At 35.7% G+C, this 13,922-nt stretch overlaps 1 protein-coding gene across 1 annotated transcript; it reads right to left on the reverse strand.

Annotated features, from left to right (window-relative positions):
• Positions 1 to 483: 483 nt before the first annotated feature.
• LOC117329723 (leucine-rich repeat-containing protein 74B-like) lies at positions 484 to 13,391 on the reverse strand. The gene is made up of 13 exons (XM_033887816.1): positions 13,082 to 13,391; positions 10,503 to 10,740; positions 9,568 to 9,788; positions 8,264 to 8,371; positions 7,209 to 7,302; positions 6,905 to 6,954; positions 6,024 to 6,105; positions 5,184 to 5,269; positions 3,774 to 3,968; positions 2,812 to 2,898; positions 2,187 to 2,450; positions 1,518 to 1,603; positions 484 to 905 (listed from the first exon to the last, which is right to left on the reverse strand). Exons 1-13 carry the CDS (start codon positions 13,091 to 13,093, stop codon positions 740 to 742), a joined length of 1,689 nt encoding a protein of 562 aa, XP_033743707.1. The 5' UTR covers positions 13,094 to 13,391; the 3' UTR covers positions 484 to 739.
• Positions 13,392 to 13,922: the final 531 nt, after the last annotated feature.

A 13,922-nucleotide genomic window follows, 5' to 3' on the forward strand; every position in this document is an offset into this window, starting at 1 on the left:
GCAGTTAATTTAAGGCGTCTGCTATAATGAAATTGTTAGAGTTTATGTTAAACAAAACAAAACATATACTAGTTTATGTTTAACTATACTAGTAAACATAATATGTGTTTATATATTTATTCAATTATCTATATCTAACGGGCAATGAGATTCATGTGTATTTGAGTATTAAACAATCTTTATGTTGATGAGTACTAAGAAATATATAGAGGATATCTAACAGTATCTTCAGTAATACCAAATATATTTCACGAGTGGGGCTAATATTTTGATATTTTTCACGAGTGCTGCGCACTCGTGAAAAATATCAAAATATTAACCACACGAGTGAAATATATTTGATATTACGAAAACCTACCCCGTATGCTAACTAGGCCTACAGCGAAAGTTTGCATACAAAAAAAGTAGTTCCCCCTGTCCAGGTGCTGACATATATGTCGGGCTTTCTGATTGGTCAATTATTTTGGTATTTTTTAATCATTAATTTGATTGGTCAAATCAGCAAATATGATATTTTTCACTAGTGAAAAATATCACTTTTATAGAATGAATTTTTGATATTTCGATGGTAAAAATGTAATACATATTACACTTAGATGTTTTGCAGTAACGACCTTTGTGTAACAAGTCTCATACATTGCAAGTTGCTATTATAAAATTTTACATTCATATCCATCTTATTATAACTTAATATTGTTTCTCCTTCATTTAATCAAGCAACGTATGAAACTGAATGTCGTCATTCTACGAGTTTATATCGTTTAAGGCAGACATCTTTGTCGCAGCACCACTTTTGGATATCATGATGTATCTGTCCAATATTGCTGTCGTCAAAGGCGTCCAGACTATTGGCCAACAGTTTCTCCGCCCTGGCGTTATGAGCCTTCTGTGCGACGACCAGTTCACTGAAAACAACAAGGTAGGCTTTATTCTATGTAAACAGTAAAGTACATACAACCCGTATATTATCTGTGCATTCAAATATAATTTTTTCTTCATATCTTTTACTTTCTGTACTTTTGTTTTGGCATTCAAGAACAATTGATAACAAAGGCGACCTTCAAGAACAGTGGCGATCTTTAAGAACAATGGTGACCTTCAATACAATGGTGATCTTCAAGAACAATGGCGATATCCTTACTCTAAGATTATCTATGCACATCTGCCAAAGACGTTATTTTCAACAGATGGTAGGACCCTGTGAAGGTATTTTTGGCGTACTAAAATTTTAGCGGAAAACCTAATTTAAACACAATAAGCGCAATGATGAATTAGCAAACAAAGTATTTGCCATAGCTAACAATAGACAGAGACTGCTATTAGCCTAATCATTGAATTAGTTCAGCACAGAAATAGCTAAAATAAATTAACCGCTTAAATATTGTACTTTTACAGTATTCGAAATATACATTGCCTGATCTGATAGACCTTGAATTAGATATTACATGCATTTCCTTTTGCAACAATCTAGTGCCTAATAGTTACTTTTGAATGATGAATTATGCTAAATAGCATACCTGAAGTTGATTTCCCCGTCTCTATTTAAGTCCATATTCTTAATTAAATCTTCCAAATCTTTAGTTCGGATAGGAATATAACTTTTCTGGAAAGGAAACGGTTATGTTTAACCAATATGTATGTAGGTGGAAAAAACGGGTGGCTGTCTTTAAAGACTGAAAAAGAGTTGGAATATTATCAACAACAACACGAGTACAAACATAGCAATACATTAACATTATTATTGAACACAATTCCTTGTAGTAGTTCGTGGCTACCTCACTACATAAGGGAGGACCATCGCATGTCACCCTCAACAGTTAGGTTTAAGTGTCTTGCCCAAGGACACAACTACGATAGCACAGACCGGTCCATTCCTCTAGTTCCCGAGAAAAACAAACCGCCAAGGGTTCGAAGCGTCGAGCCACACACCTTGGATATTCACCTGAGGTTACGCTGGCCAACGCACTGACCAACTGAGCTATCACGGACCCGTATTTAGAATAAATAACGTTCCTGATAATAAATAAAACTAGATCATAGAATCAGAAATAGAGAATTTTCTACATATGTTGATGCATAACTTTTATATATCTCTAACTACATTTTCCTATGACATTAATATATTGAATGTGTAATGAGTCTTGGAATCCTAACATTAACAGTTGATGTATATGTTGGTACTGTACCTTAACTCCGACCTGAAACTCTTGCCATGTTATAGAGTGGTTACTGTTGGCGTCGAGGGTTTTAAAAACATCCAGAAGGTCCAGTTTCTTCATTCGTATGAATTCAAATAAGACCATGAGCGGGTTCCCCGGAATGTACTTGGTTTCGTCGCAAACTTCTGACCTTGTCTTAGACTGTAGTACTTTTCCGTGACGCACTTTAATATCTCGTTGAGCGCTCTGTTTTGCAAGAAGGTCCACAAATTCATTCGACACAGGTTGGTTCTGAAAAATGATATCATCATTTCCACAAAAACTGGTATATCTTTAATTTTTTATACTGTAACTTGGTTATTTTCGCGGGGGGTTAATTTCGAGATCAATCCACCTTCGTTTGTAGTTCGAGATTATGCAAATTGATATCAAAATAATACGCTTGGGGGAAATTTTCGCGTAAATTTCCACGTTTACAGTATGTTTTTAAATGTACACTGTACTTAATAAATGCAAGATTCGAAAAGTACATCTGTATGTTATTTTCTTAATTTTACTACAATGTGATTCTCATGGAATCATAATATTAGTTTATCAGGAAGCTAATCATATTTGAACAACAGACTCTCGTTGATCACAATGTACCACATACCCCGAAATCTATCTCCTCGATGGTAGAATGCAATGCAGCGTTCAAAACCGCCAAAGTTCCTTCTGATCCCAGCGAATTACCTGCAATCTGAGCCACGCCCATAAAAGAATAATACATGTACATATTCAGATGGTATCGTCGTAACACAACTATTACATTTTAATCCCGAGTTTACGATGCATGAAACATACTAGATTGAGGCTCCATTGTTATATTTATATATTTACAAAAACAAACAAAATTCTATTGTTCCTGTCTGTTGTTTTCTCGTCAGTTCCTTTTCATAATCATATACATGGATATAAAAGGTCTAGTAAATAATAACGACGGCATGGCCCAATATAGGTACTGGATTCTAACAAACAGATGTTCGCTGGATGCTTATTACTAGAAATAGATCAACGGTCATGTAGTAATAACGACAGTACAAACAAGTAAATTGCCGGATTTTCCAGGCAATATGTCCTTTATCAAGAGACAAGTAAATTACAAACGATCACATACCGACATACTGTAGAACTCTAGATAAGTTTGATAAACAAAGAACAATATCGTTCAAACGTAAAACCGATAATGACTTAAATTAGATATTGAAAAATATCCGAACGCCAAAATCTAATGTCAATCTATTCTATTTTAAATGAAATGAAAATAAATAGCCTCATATACATAAGGGACTATTGACATTGTGTTTCAAGAGAATGGACCACAGTTTCGGTTCGCATCCCTGGGTCGGGGGCAGAGACGATTCGTAAAACACGATGACATTATACAAGCAAAAAATGGTGAAAAAATGCGTAATTGATTTTTTTTTCTTGTTGATGAATGCCAAGTAGCCCCATACAACTCTAATGACTGGACTCTATATAAATAAACTCCCAACGGGAACCCACTGGAAAGTAAGCGATGGACTGTTGAAACATTCCATGTTGTTGACAGCACTGTCTATCATTCTCACTAACCTTGAGGCTGACCAAAGTGTTGTTATTCTTCAGGCCCTCTAGAACTTTTGCCATTCCGCTAGGACCAATTCTGTTCGAGCTAACGTTCAATTCTCGGAGAGATTTATTCACATTCAGACCTCTTCCGAGTCCATGGCATCCGGGAAAGTCAAAGCCGTTCCAGGAAACATCAAGCTCCTCAAGTGTAGTGTTGTTCTAGACCAATAAAATGTCATTCAGATTCTGTTACCAGTAGTCTATTAAATCTTAAACAATAGGTAAACATATGTACACAATATATTTATGTTACTATAGCAACTGTTTCTTAAACATGCGACTATTTTTCTTCCTTCAGCCTTTCTTTGAAGTTAAGGGAAAAGCTTTGATGTGAAAACCATACATCTTGTAATCTAAAGAGTATGGAAATGGTACTTACACTAATATTCCAGAGACCAGTATATCTTATTCAAAATTCAAATGCTATCGACAGTATTGTATTAAACAAATCGTAGTATTGAACATGATATGAACAATGAATTAAATGTTCTCGTAGTAAATGTTTTATAAGGCAACACCCCCCTCCCCCCCACCCCCCTCCAATTTATTTTTTTCAAATTGTTCAATAAAACATCAGAGAATACCAACATCATGCTAAATTTCAAACTTGAAATCGATAAAATGAGGACCAAAAAAAACCCCAGCAAATACCGACATGATATTAAAAATTCTGACTCGAAATCGATAAAACGAGGACAAAAACGACAGAGAATAACGACATAATATCAATTATTTCATGTTTACTCGAAATCGATAAAATGAGGGTTACATATGAATAAGAATATAGTTTTAAGAGATAATAGAAAAAGTACAGGAATAGGACCAGGTGTTCTGTAACACGAAGCGTCTTCTGCTTCATCGACAATATCCGCCATATAGATACAGATTTCAGGGGTGATGGGGTGATGTTGTGTATCCCAGGTAACTCAGGCATGACTGCTTACATTTTTTGCTAATTATTCGAGATATGCACTTTCATTTTGTGGAATAATTTACACATACCATAGGTAAACCTAGTTCAGAACATTACTAACAGTAAACAAAGGAGAACATTGATAAACACAATTTAACTAAACATAACAAATTGTCTATGTATATAATGTAACATGTACACATGTGTTATCATTGACCTCACTGACGTCACTCAGATGACAAAACTCACAACAAAGACCAGCCCCATTATAAGACCATCCGATGCCTGTCCCATGGGTGGCCTCATAAGAGGGGGACCACTGTATAGACTAAATCGGATAAAGACGGTGAATCAACGTAACAATTCTATTTAATCATCCAACTCAGTGTTTAAAATGCAAAACAATTATTTATTGAGTGATAACACTGTGAAGGAGAGTCTGCTAACAATGATTAACCTACCATTAGACTTTGTCCGATGGCAGCCGCTCCTTTTCCCCTTAGATGGTTCCAGCTGATATCCAACACTTTTACCTCTGTATTTTTAGCTGTAGGTAAATAATACATCAACACAACATGGACTTGGAAATATCATATCATGCCATTTCAATGGATTATATAAAAGACATAAGATATTAGCACCATTCTCCAAACAAAATAGGAGGTAGATACAGTGGAGCCAAAGAAAAATTAAAGTGCATGACAAACTGCTGTTCCGTCCGTCTAGGACTCGTCTGTGGTGTTAATGGTATAATGTGATGATAATAGGAGGCTACCAAAAGGAAAACTGAGGTACATTATATGTAATCATTTTTCAGTTAGGACAATGTTGTGATCGTTATTGAAACAAACAGAATAAACACATTTTACTTCTAACTAAAAAAGCGACAAAACGAGGCCAAAATATGAAAAACATAAGTAAAGTAGAAAAAAAGCTTTTGTAAAATCCAAGTTTGTGTTAAAGTCTGTACCCCTTTTTATGAGCTAAATATATGTCACTCATATTTTTAAACGCATCAGTTTGTTATTTTACAATACCCTTTATTCAATAATGAGTGCGTTGCTTGTTAATGGACTATCATATGCAGTCCAGTCGAGCAGTGCAAAATTCGTCAAATCGAACTCAGATATCTCGACGATCCTGTTTAACCCGAAGTGTTTCTCTATATCAAGTATTATATATAAGATATACCAAACCCTGAAACTCGCGTAACTCGAACACTCAAATAATTCGAAGTTTTTTCAACGACCCTGATGGCTTCGAGTAATCGAAGTTCCACTGTAGATATAGAGGAAAGTTACCTAGTCCTTGGGCGATGAGAACGCCGCCAGTTTCCTCAAATTTATTTTTGGAAAAGTTCAACCTCTGTAGAATACAACGAGACTGAAAAGGAATTCAAACAAATTTTTTAACAACTCGCAGCCGATCGAAGACAATCAAAAAGGAAGAAACTCAAAATTTCATTTATCTTATAAAACACATTATATCTACGAAAGCTGTTTGGGATAATTTTCGTAGGAGAAAATACTAGTTTTTTCGCGTAATAACGCAAAAGTTTCGCGATTTAACGCATTAGTTTCGCGATATACGGTAGACCGTCGGTCAGTTCGAGTAAAATTAAGTAAATATTGACGAACCTGTTCGAAGTATACGAAATTGCGCTTCAGAAAATAAGGGCGAGTTCGAACTTTATAGGCAAAAAGTTAATCAAGATACAAACACATCCAATGTAAAAAAAAATGTATAGGTAACAACGACGGCCTGAGCAATGGCACATTTGTAAATAAGTAAAATAATAGTGTTTTATTTAATTCAATGTTAATTGATCGTTGAACTTTCTTCTTTTTGTGATAATTATGATGGTTACTGTATTAATCGCAAAGCGGTACTCGTTTTCACGTTATAACGCGGGGAAAATATTTTATCAAACGACAATGACGTCAACCTGCTTTCGTATTTGTCACATTATTAGTTTTTGTTTATCATTTTATTTTTATTTTTTTTTTTTAATTTAATTTATTTATTCATTTTTTTTTTATCAGAACTTTTTACTGCCTTATGAAACTGATCCGCGTTTCAATGGAAATAAATTCATTATCAAGACGGATGCTTTTGAGAGTGGTTAATTTGTAAGACTCGTTATCGTGTAAAGACGGAAGAACTGGGAAAAAACGAGTATTACCAGCAAAAGATCTTTCAAATAGCTTGCATCATTTGACGTTAAATCATTATCTGGAAATAAAGAATAAATAAAATTATTATAATGATATTCTATCTGCATGTCAGGAATGTCTGATTATCAAAATATTGAAAAATTAAATCAAGATAATTATTATTTACTTTACTTAAATGTTTAATGCCAAATTGTGTACTTGAGTAGTTGTCTGTATTTGATAGTATGGAATGCAGGCTGGTATGATAAAATTGATTAGTTTATGACGTCACTTGATCATGACCGATTGAATACCAGAACAAGCAGACATTACCCGACAAATCCAGCGAACGAAGCGATCGGTTGTCTCGCAAGGTGTTCACAATAATCTGCAATCCATGGGACATCAGTTTGTTGCCACTTAGGTTCTTGAAAAATAAAATAAAACAAATGACACACAAGATAGTTTTACCCTTCAATACAAATTGGTACTCAGATACAGATACAGTAGAGCAAAAAAAAACAAACAAAAAAAAAACAAAAAACAAACAAAAACGGAATACACTGCATCATACAGTTGTTTCGTCCTTTCGGAATTCGACAGTGATGCCAACACAGGCGTCTGCTCCTGGTCAGTATTAATAGAAAATATATTATCCCCTTCTCCTACTAGTACTATTAATACTTACTAGAAGCAGACGCCTGTGATGCTAAGTACCTTAAGTGTTGATATTTGTGAGCCGACAGGAAAAACAAACAAACAAACAAAAAACTCAAACAGGTCGAAAGAAATGGCAAAACCTATATGGGGAAGTGTAAAACCCGATAATTCAATAAATTTCGTAATTTCCAATATTGGATTCCACCGAACTTCAAGGATATGTGTATTCTGAGTAATGTCTCTATTCATATAAATCAATATGGCAGGCAGATTACGGCAAACCTAGGAGACCAGCCCACCAGCAAAGTAACAATACCAGCCTCAACATACTTACAATATAGTCGTATTAAAAGAGTGTTTCAAGCTATAACTTGGTAAGTAGGGCAAATTTTTTTTACATTTTATACACCATTTACAAAATGCGACAAAACTGAAAACTTCAAAACATCTTATAAATGGTATGTGATATACAAAAGAGGCTTTCACAATGAAAGAGTTGTGGTTAATTAATATCGCAATAATTACAAATTATTCTATGATAGTTTGTATTTTTGTCATGTGAGTGCGCCATCTGGTGAATATTGAATATGCTAAAATTGTGATCATCACCGCTCCGATTAGAAATACAAAACCATGTACATGTAGAAACATCCTTTATTCATGTATATATATATATAAATCCATGTTTAAGTTTTAGATGAAAAACTTGCTATAAGTCCTATACTCACCAATTCTGTAATGTTGGCATTGTTATTTAGGACATCAGCTATATAAGTAACACCATCTCGTCCCAGGTAACTCCCTTCTAGGTCAATATTGGTGATACTGAAGTTTGCCTTAAACACAAGATGAGATAGAAAATAAAATCAATCTGTCTTGAATAATATGATAAAACACCTTTATATTAAAAAAAAAAAAAAAAAAAAGATAAAAATGCCATTTCATAAAACTTTAATCTGTCACAATCGTCCGACATCGGTAAGCACCATTCGGCCCTGGCATTACAAATGGCCGCCAGTCGCTTCTTAATTCCTTTCTTTACAGTTCATTTTGTGATAGTACATCCTCCAGCGGATACATTTTCATCGGTGTGACATATTAAAAAACATTCGTGTTTGCTTAATCATATAATGTGGCTATAGTTGTAACAACACAATCTTTCGTCTTCTATGTGGGTGCTTATTGAGCAGTTCTGGTTTGGTTTGGTTTGTTTTTGTTTAACGTCCTATTATCAGCCAGAGTCCTTTAAGGACGTGCCCGGTTTTGAAGGTAGAGGAAAGCCGGAGTACCCGGAGAAAAACCACCTGCCTACGGTCAGTACCTGGCGACTGCCCCACGCAGGTTTCGAACTCGCAACCCAGTGGTGGAGGGCTAGTGTTAAAGTGTAGGGAAGTACTCGAAATTGTGTTTTACAGCACGTTCTGTAACTCAGCTTTAGCTTATATTTTTTTTCACTCAGTTCAGTTTACCAACATTATAGCCGTCTATCCCCTGACTACACTATTGTATACTCCACTCACTTATCCATTCGATATTGCCGCTCAGAAATGTCAAACATCTGTGACCTTACTGTAATATTTATTTTCAATATGCTATATTCTGATAGATCTATTGTATATGTTAAGTAATTATATCAATGCTGTCCATCTTTCGTTAATTTGTATTATACATGTATATTAAGAATTGTAAATCATATTGAAAATCGTCGATATATCTTAAGCATTCGAGGATTTTGTTTGTTTTTGTTTAACATCAGGTTTTGGAGGTGGTGGAAAGCCGGAGTACCACTGGCCTGCGGTCAGTACCTGGCAACTGCCCCACGTAGGTTTCGAACTCACAACCCAGAGGTGGAGGGCTAGTGTTAAAGTGTCAGGACACCTTAACCACTCGGCCACCGCGGCATTCGAGGAATCATAGTATACCTATATATAAAATTTTCCTCTCGAAATAGAATATTTTTCGTTCGAGATAAGCGGGTTCTTCGAACAATCAAAGTTCGGGATAACTGAGTTTAATTGTAATGCATATTCACCACTAGTGCCAAAGCGAAGGCCTTGGCGTTGTTCCCCTGTATGGTTTGGTCCTTTATGGAGACCATTTCACCTTGGAGTTGGCGTCGTAGCGTAGACATTGGAGTTATGTTGTACTTTTTACATGCAGCTAGATACACTGTCAAGCCAGTCGTGTCCGCAGGTCTTCTCATCGGACGAGATCGCTGATTGTTTTCCTCCAAAATGACAACGTCATCTGAAACTGTGAGCATAGTTACACTTAATTTAGAATAAATTTTATTCGTTGAGTACGCACACGACAAAAAAAGGATGCAATTAGTTGTCTAAATTTATTCCTTAATTTACGTTGAACATTTTATGCTGTGTTCTTCGTAGACAGGTCAAAAAGATGTGAGCGTTGAATATATTCTTAATGTCCAATAGGGCATCGTTCGCACATGATATATCAAGTACATGTACAAAACTGAGTAAACCAGCCACAGGACCTGACAACGTTTAACATGTAAATAGAGAATACATGGTTTGTATTTTACAATACAAGGTTTATTTTGGAGCGTGACTTAGGAAAGCCGGGATGGCGAGACCAAGACACCCAATTGAGTATATCTCAAATCTCGCTTTCTCGCAATTTCGACCTGTGGTCGAAAACGCGAGAAAGCAAAAACGCGAGAACGCCAAAGAGCGAAAAGACGGGAATGCAAAACCCGCTAGTGAGAATGCAAAAACGCGACAGTGAAAACGCGAGATTAATCTCGCACTTTGGCCGTCGCGATTTTGCTTTCTTGCCGTCGCGTGTTCGCATTCTCGTATTTTTGACATAAGGTCGAGAGAGTGAGAATGCGAGATTTGATATTTGGCCCTAACGAGCCACCATACATATCGGTAGGCAAGATACGTCTTCTGATAATATCACTGTGGTGTTCCGATTGTAAGAATTAACACGTCTATTACTTACCATCGGAATCATCGGAGTCCTCCGATTTATCCGTCATATCATTAGAATCATCGAAGTCCTCAGATTTATCCGTCATATCATTAGAATCATCGAAGTCCTCGGATGTTTCCGTCATAACTATAGGTGGAAGAGTCACCCGGTACTCTTCGCTTTTTCTCCGTGGTATGATTCTGGGTTTTCGGGGAACAACATGGCGATAAACCGACGGTAGAGAAAAGTTGAGTTTACGAAGATGGGCCTTTAATGTAAAAAGTGATTTTAATATTATAAATAATATCATTTCATTTCTTTAATTTGCCGTGTAATCAATTACGACCAAACCTGCAAATCAAATCGTCTATGGTGTGTAAAGAAGTCCTCTCTCTCTTGAAAGACCGCTATTTTTTCTATCTCAATAAATCAATTAATTGCAGTTAGTTATGCTTCATTAAAAGACCACCTCTGTTATTGAGACCATATTGAAGACTTCCTCTCGGTGTTTTCTTATAAATCTTAATGTAATCTCTGAAATTGGAATAATCGACACAGTAGTTTTCTTCAATCCCTCCTCTGTGCTTAGTGAACGTATAATATATAGTGGGGTCACAACACATGTAAACACGACCGATGGACGAAAGTCTCCCCTGTATCGCTACTTCTCCTGAACTGATTCTTGCAACAAGACAGAACTTTCAATAATGAGCTATGCCAGGTATTTTCAAACCCATACGTGTCATATTCAATATGGCCGTCATGATCGCCATTTAGAAAATAGTATTACTAATTCTCTTGATCATGACGGGAAAGTTATATCGAAACAGCACGTTTAATGAGTCATACATGTATGTGGTTCATAGATGGTTTTCGCTGGAATTATGAGCCATATCAGATTTTAAAATGGCCACCATCTTGAAAATCTTATTGATGTTTTTTCTATACACACCAAACCTTAACAACACTAGTTACCAAGTCAAGTGAACATCGACAAATAATACACTTATTCCCTTACTGGTGAAACCGTGAGGACTATTGGTTTCCCCAAAGTCCGTCCGTCAACTCGGTTTTCCGCATTTTTCTCAGCCACGTGTGTTGGTAAATGTTGGTATGTAACTTCAGTATGTGTAGCTACAGATTAAGTTCGAGTTTCGTTGTTTTTGTTTTTGTTTTTGTTTTTTTTTTTCATTAAGATTAAGGTCACTGTTTCTATTGTTAGCGCAAGCCGGTAGTGACCATGTATTGCTTAAGCATGCTTGTTTTCTTGGTAAACATTTACATTGCGTTTTATTTCGCAGAACTTCTTTATATTTTAATATGTCCATTCCCGTTACTCACCAGATATTATATAAATAAAGAATATAAAACTAACCATTCCTATGGTAAATTATAGCTAGTATTCATCAATCATACACATTTAAATCTTCAGCACAATTGATCATAAAACACTACTTTATCTTCATGACTTAATATCTATCAGACGATTTTAGAATCCAAAATATCACTAAATTTATTTATTTATTTATTTATTTACTTTGATAATGCAGCTAGAGAAATATATAACTACATTGCGTTGCTTGTCCCTTCTATAATAGGTCTCTGATTACTGGTTTGCCGCCTACAAGACTCCGCCTATGGCTAGGTTCCAAATGCCATGTTTCGTCTCCCTGACTGTACTCGGTGACCCTTAGGCGTGAGGGTTATACAAATTGTACCTACGTTATGTAACCGTCTGCCCCATATAATATTTTTAGCGTTGATTAAGAAGACGGTTCTTGGTCCTAATAATACCTTATCGTCTTTATTGTTATGATGTCACGCGCATTATCCTCAAAATATCACGCGATGACCTTCCTTATTTAGAGTGAAAGAGTTATCGATATTTAAAATTAGGGTTATTACTTATTGACGCTGCATAATCCATATTTCAAAATGCAAATGGCGTGTACATTTATATTATGGGCAACTTAGCTTGCATGAACGCTGATATTGTGGCTTTTGTTTTAAACGGTCTCATGATAACCCTGCATAATTTATACTTCAGAATCCACATGGCGCGTACATCTATATCATGGACAACCTAGCTTGCTTAAACTCTGATATTGCGATTTTCTTTTAAACGGCCTGTCTGATAATGCATCATCCCCCTACCCATCCCCCTCCCCCCCCCCCCCCCCCCCCCCCCCCCCAAAAAATAATAATAAGAATAAATAAATAAATAAATAAATAAAAAATAACACGCACACACACAATAAAACTAAACATAATCATTCATAGCTGTATTTTATATCGCTGCATTACAGGAGAAGTCACATATAAGTTGATAAAACTTACTGACTAATCTTTAGCCGCACGTCTATATGTCAATAAAATATGTTAAAACAAGCGCAAAATCATTTAAATTGAAACCCGGGATTTCTGATTTACTAGTCTGTAATAGCGGCTAGTATTTACCCTGCTTTTTTTTCTTCTTTCTTTTCTAAATGTCTTTGTCGTGGTTTCAGAGAATAGTCAGATGTCATATGTACAACGCCTTAAATGACAAACAGTATCCTAAATCATATCTGGAAGTCAGAGATATTTTGGTTCGAAACATGATTTCTTACCTTGTCGCCCATCTGTAGTCTATCACGTGACGTTCAGCTCTTTATTAGGAAAAGTCCATTAACTGCATCAACTTTCAGAATATTATTCCGTGTAGTTGCTCCCACTATCTTATAGACAACAAAGATTTCTTAATTGGTTATAATAATATCCACACATCTTACTTGTGAAAAAATGTTCGTCTTAAAATGATTATTTAGTATATTTCTTTGCAAGCTATTCCACACACTATTAATAAGATACCAAGTATTTCGATTTCCTACACGATGACAAACGCTACAATTCTTGATGTCAAGGAAAATAAAGTATTCATAGACATTTCGAGGGATTTAGTAGATACAATCTGATAGGCCAGTATCATAAAAGTCACTTTAAAATACAATAGTAGGGAATTAAACACGTCATGTTACGTCGCCCGATAACAAAAGGGACAATGGCGTAATTAGGCGTAAAGCGAAACACTGGACTTTCTCAGTGTGTCTATTTTAAATGCTGTAAAGCCAATGTCGGTATTTAACGTTACCCTCAACCAATAAAGGTAAAGTCTGTTTGGGTTCCGAATGGAGAAAACACGTTACAACGTATATATATCGTTACAGATTAGTAGCCGGTGGCAGAGTTAAACCTTTTAGGGGTTACGTAAGGATTCGTATACATAGCTGTGTTAGAAATTTACACAACCAGGCATTTCCGACGATACACATACAATTATCCTATTTTGTTTTGTTGTGTTACCTAAAAGATATTTGTGTCTTGATAAAGGGACGGATAGCCTCGAAGATTTGACAATTAGTTTACATTACGTCTTGTCATTATGACGTCATTGGTCAATACATGTTTTCT

The sequence above is a fragment of the Pecten maximus genome, chromosome 6, assembly GCF_902652985.1.
Source record: "Pecten maximus chromosome 6, xPecMax1.1, whole genome shotgun sequence".
NCBI lineage: Eukaryota > Metazoa > Mollusca > Bivalvia > Pectinida > Pectinidae > Pecten > Pecten maximus.

Coding starts and splice junctions, on each gene's coding strand:
- LOC117329723 (XM_033887816.1), bottom strand. Junction 3,969..5,183: donor CCATCGGACAAAGTCTAATG/GTAGGTTAATCA, acceptor TTATTGGTCTAG/AACAACACTACACTTGAGGA. Junction 1,604..2,186: donor AGTTTCAGGTCGGAGTTAAG/GTACAGTACCAA, acceptor TTTCCTTTCCAG/AAAAGTTATATTCCTATCCG.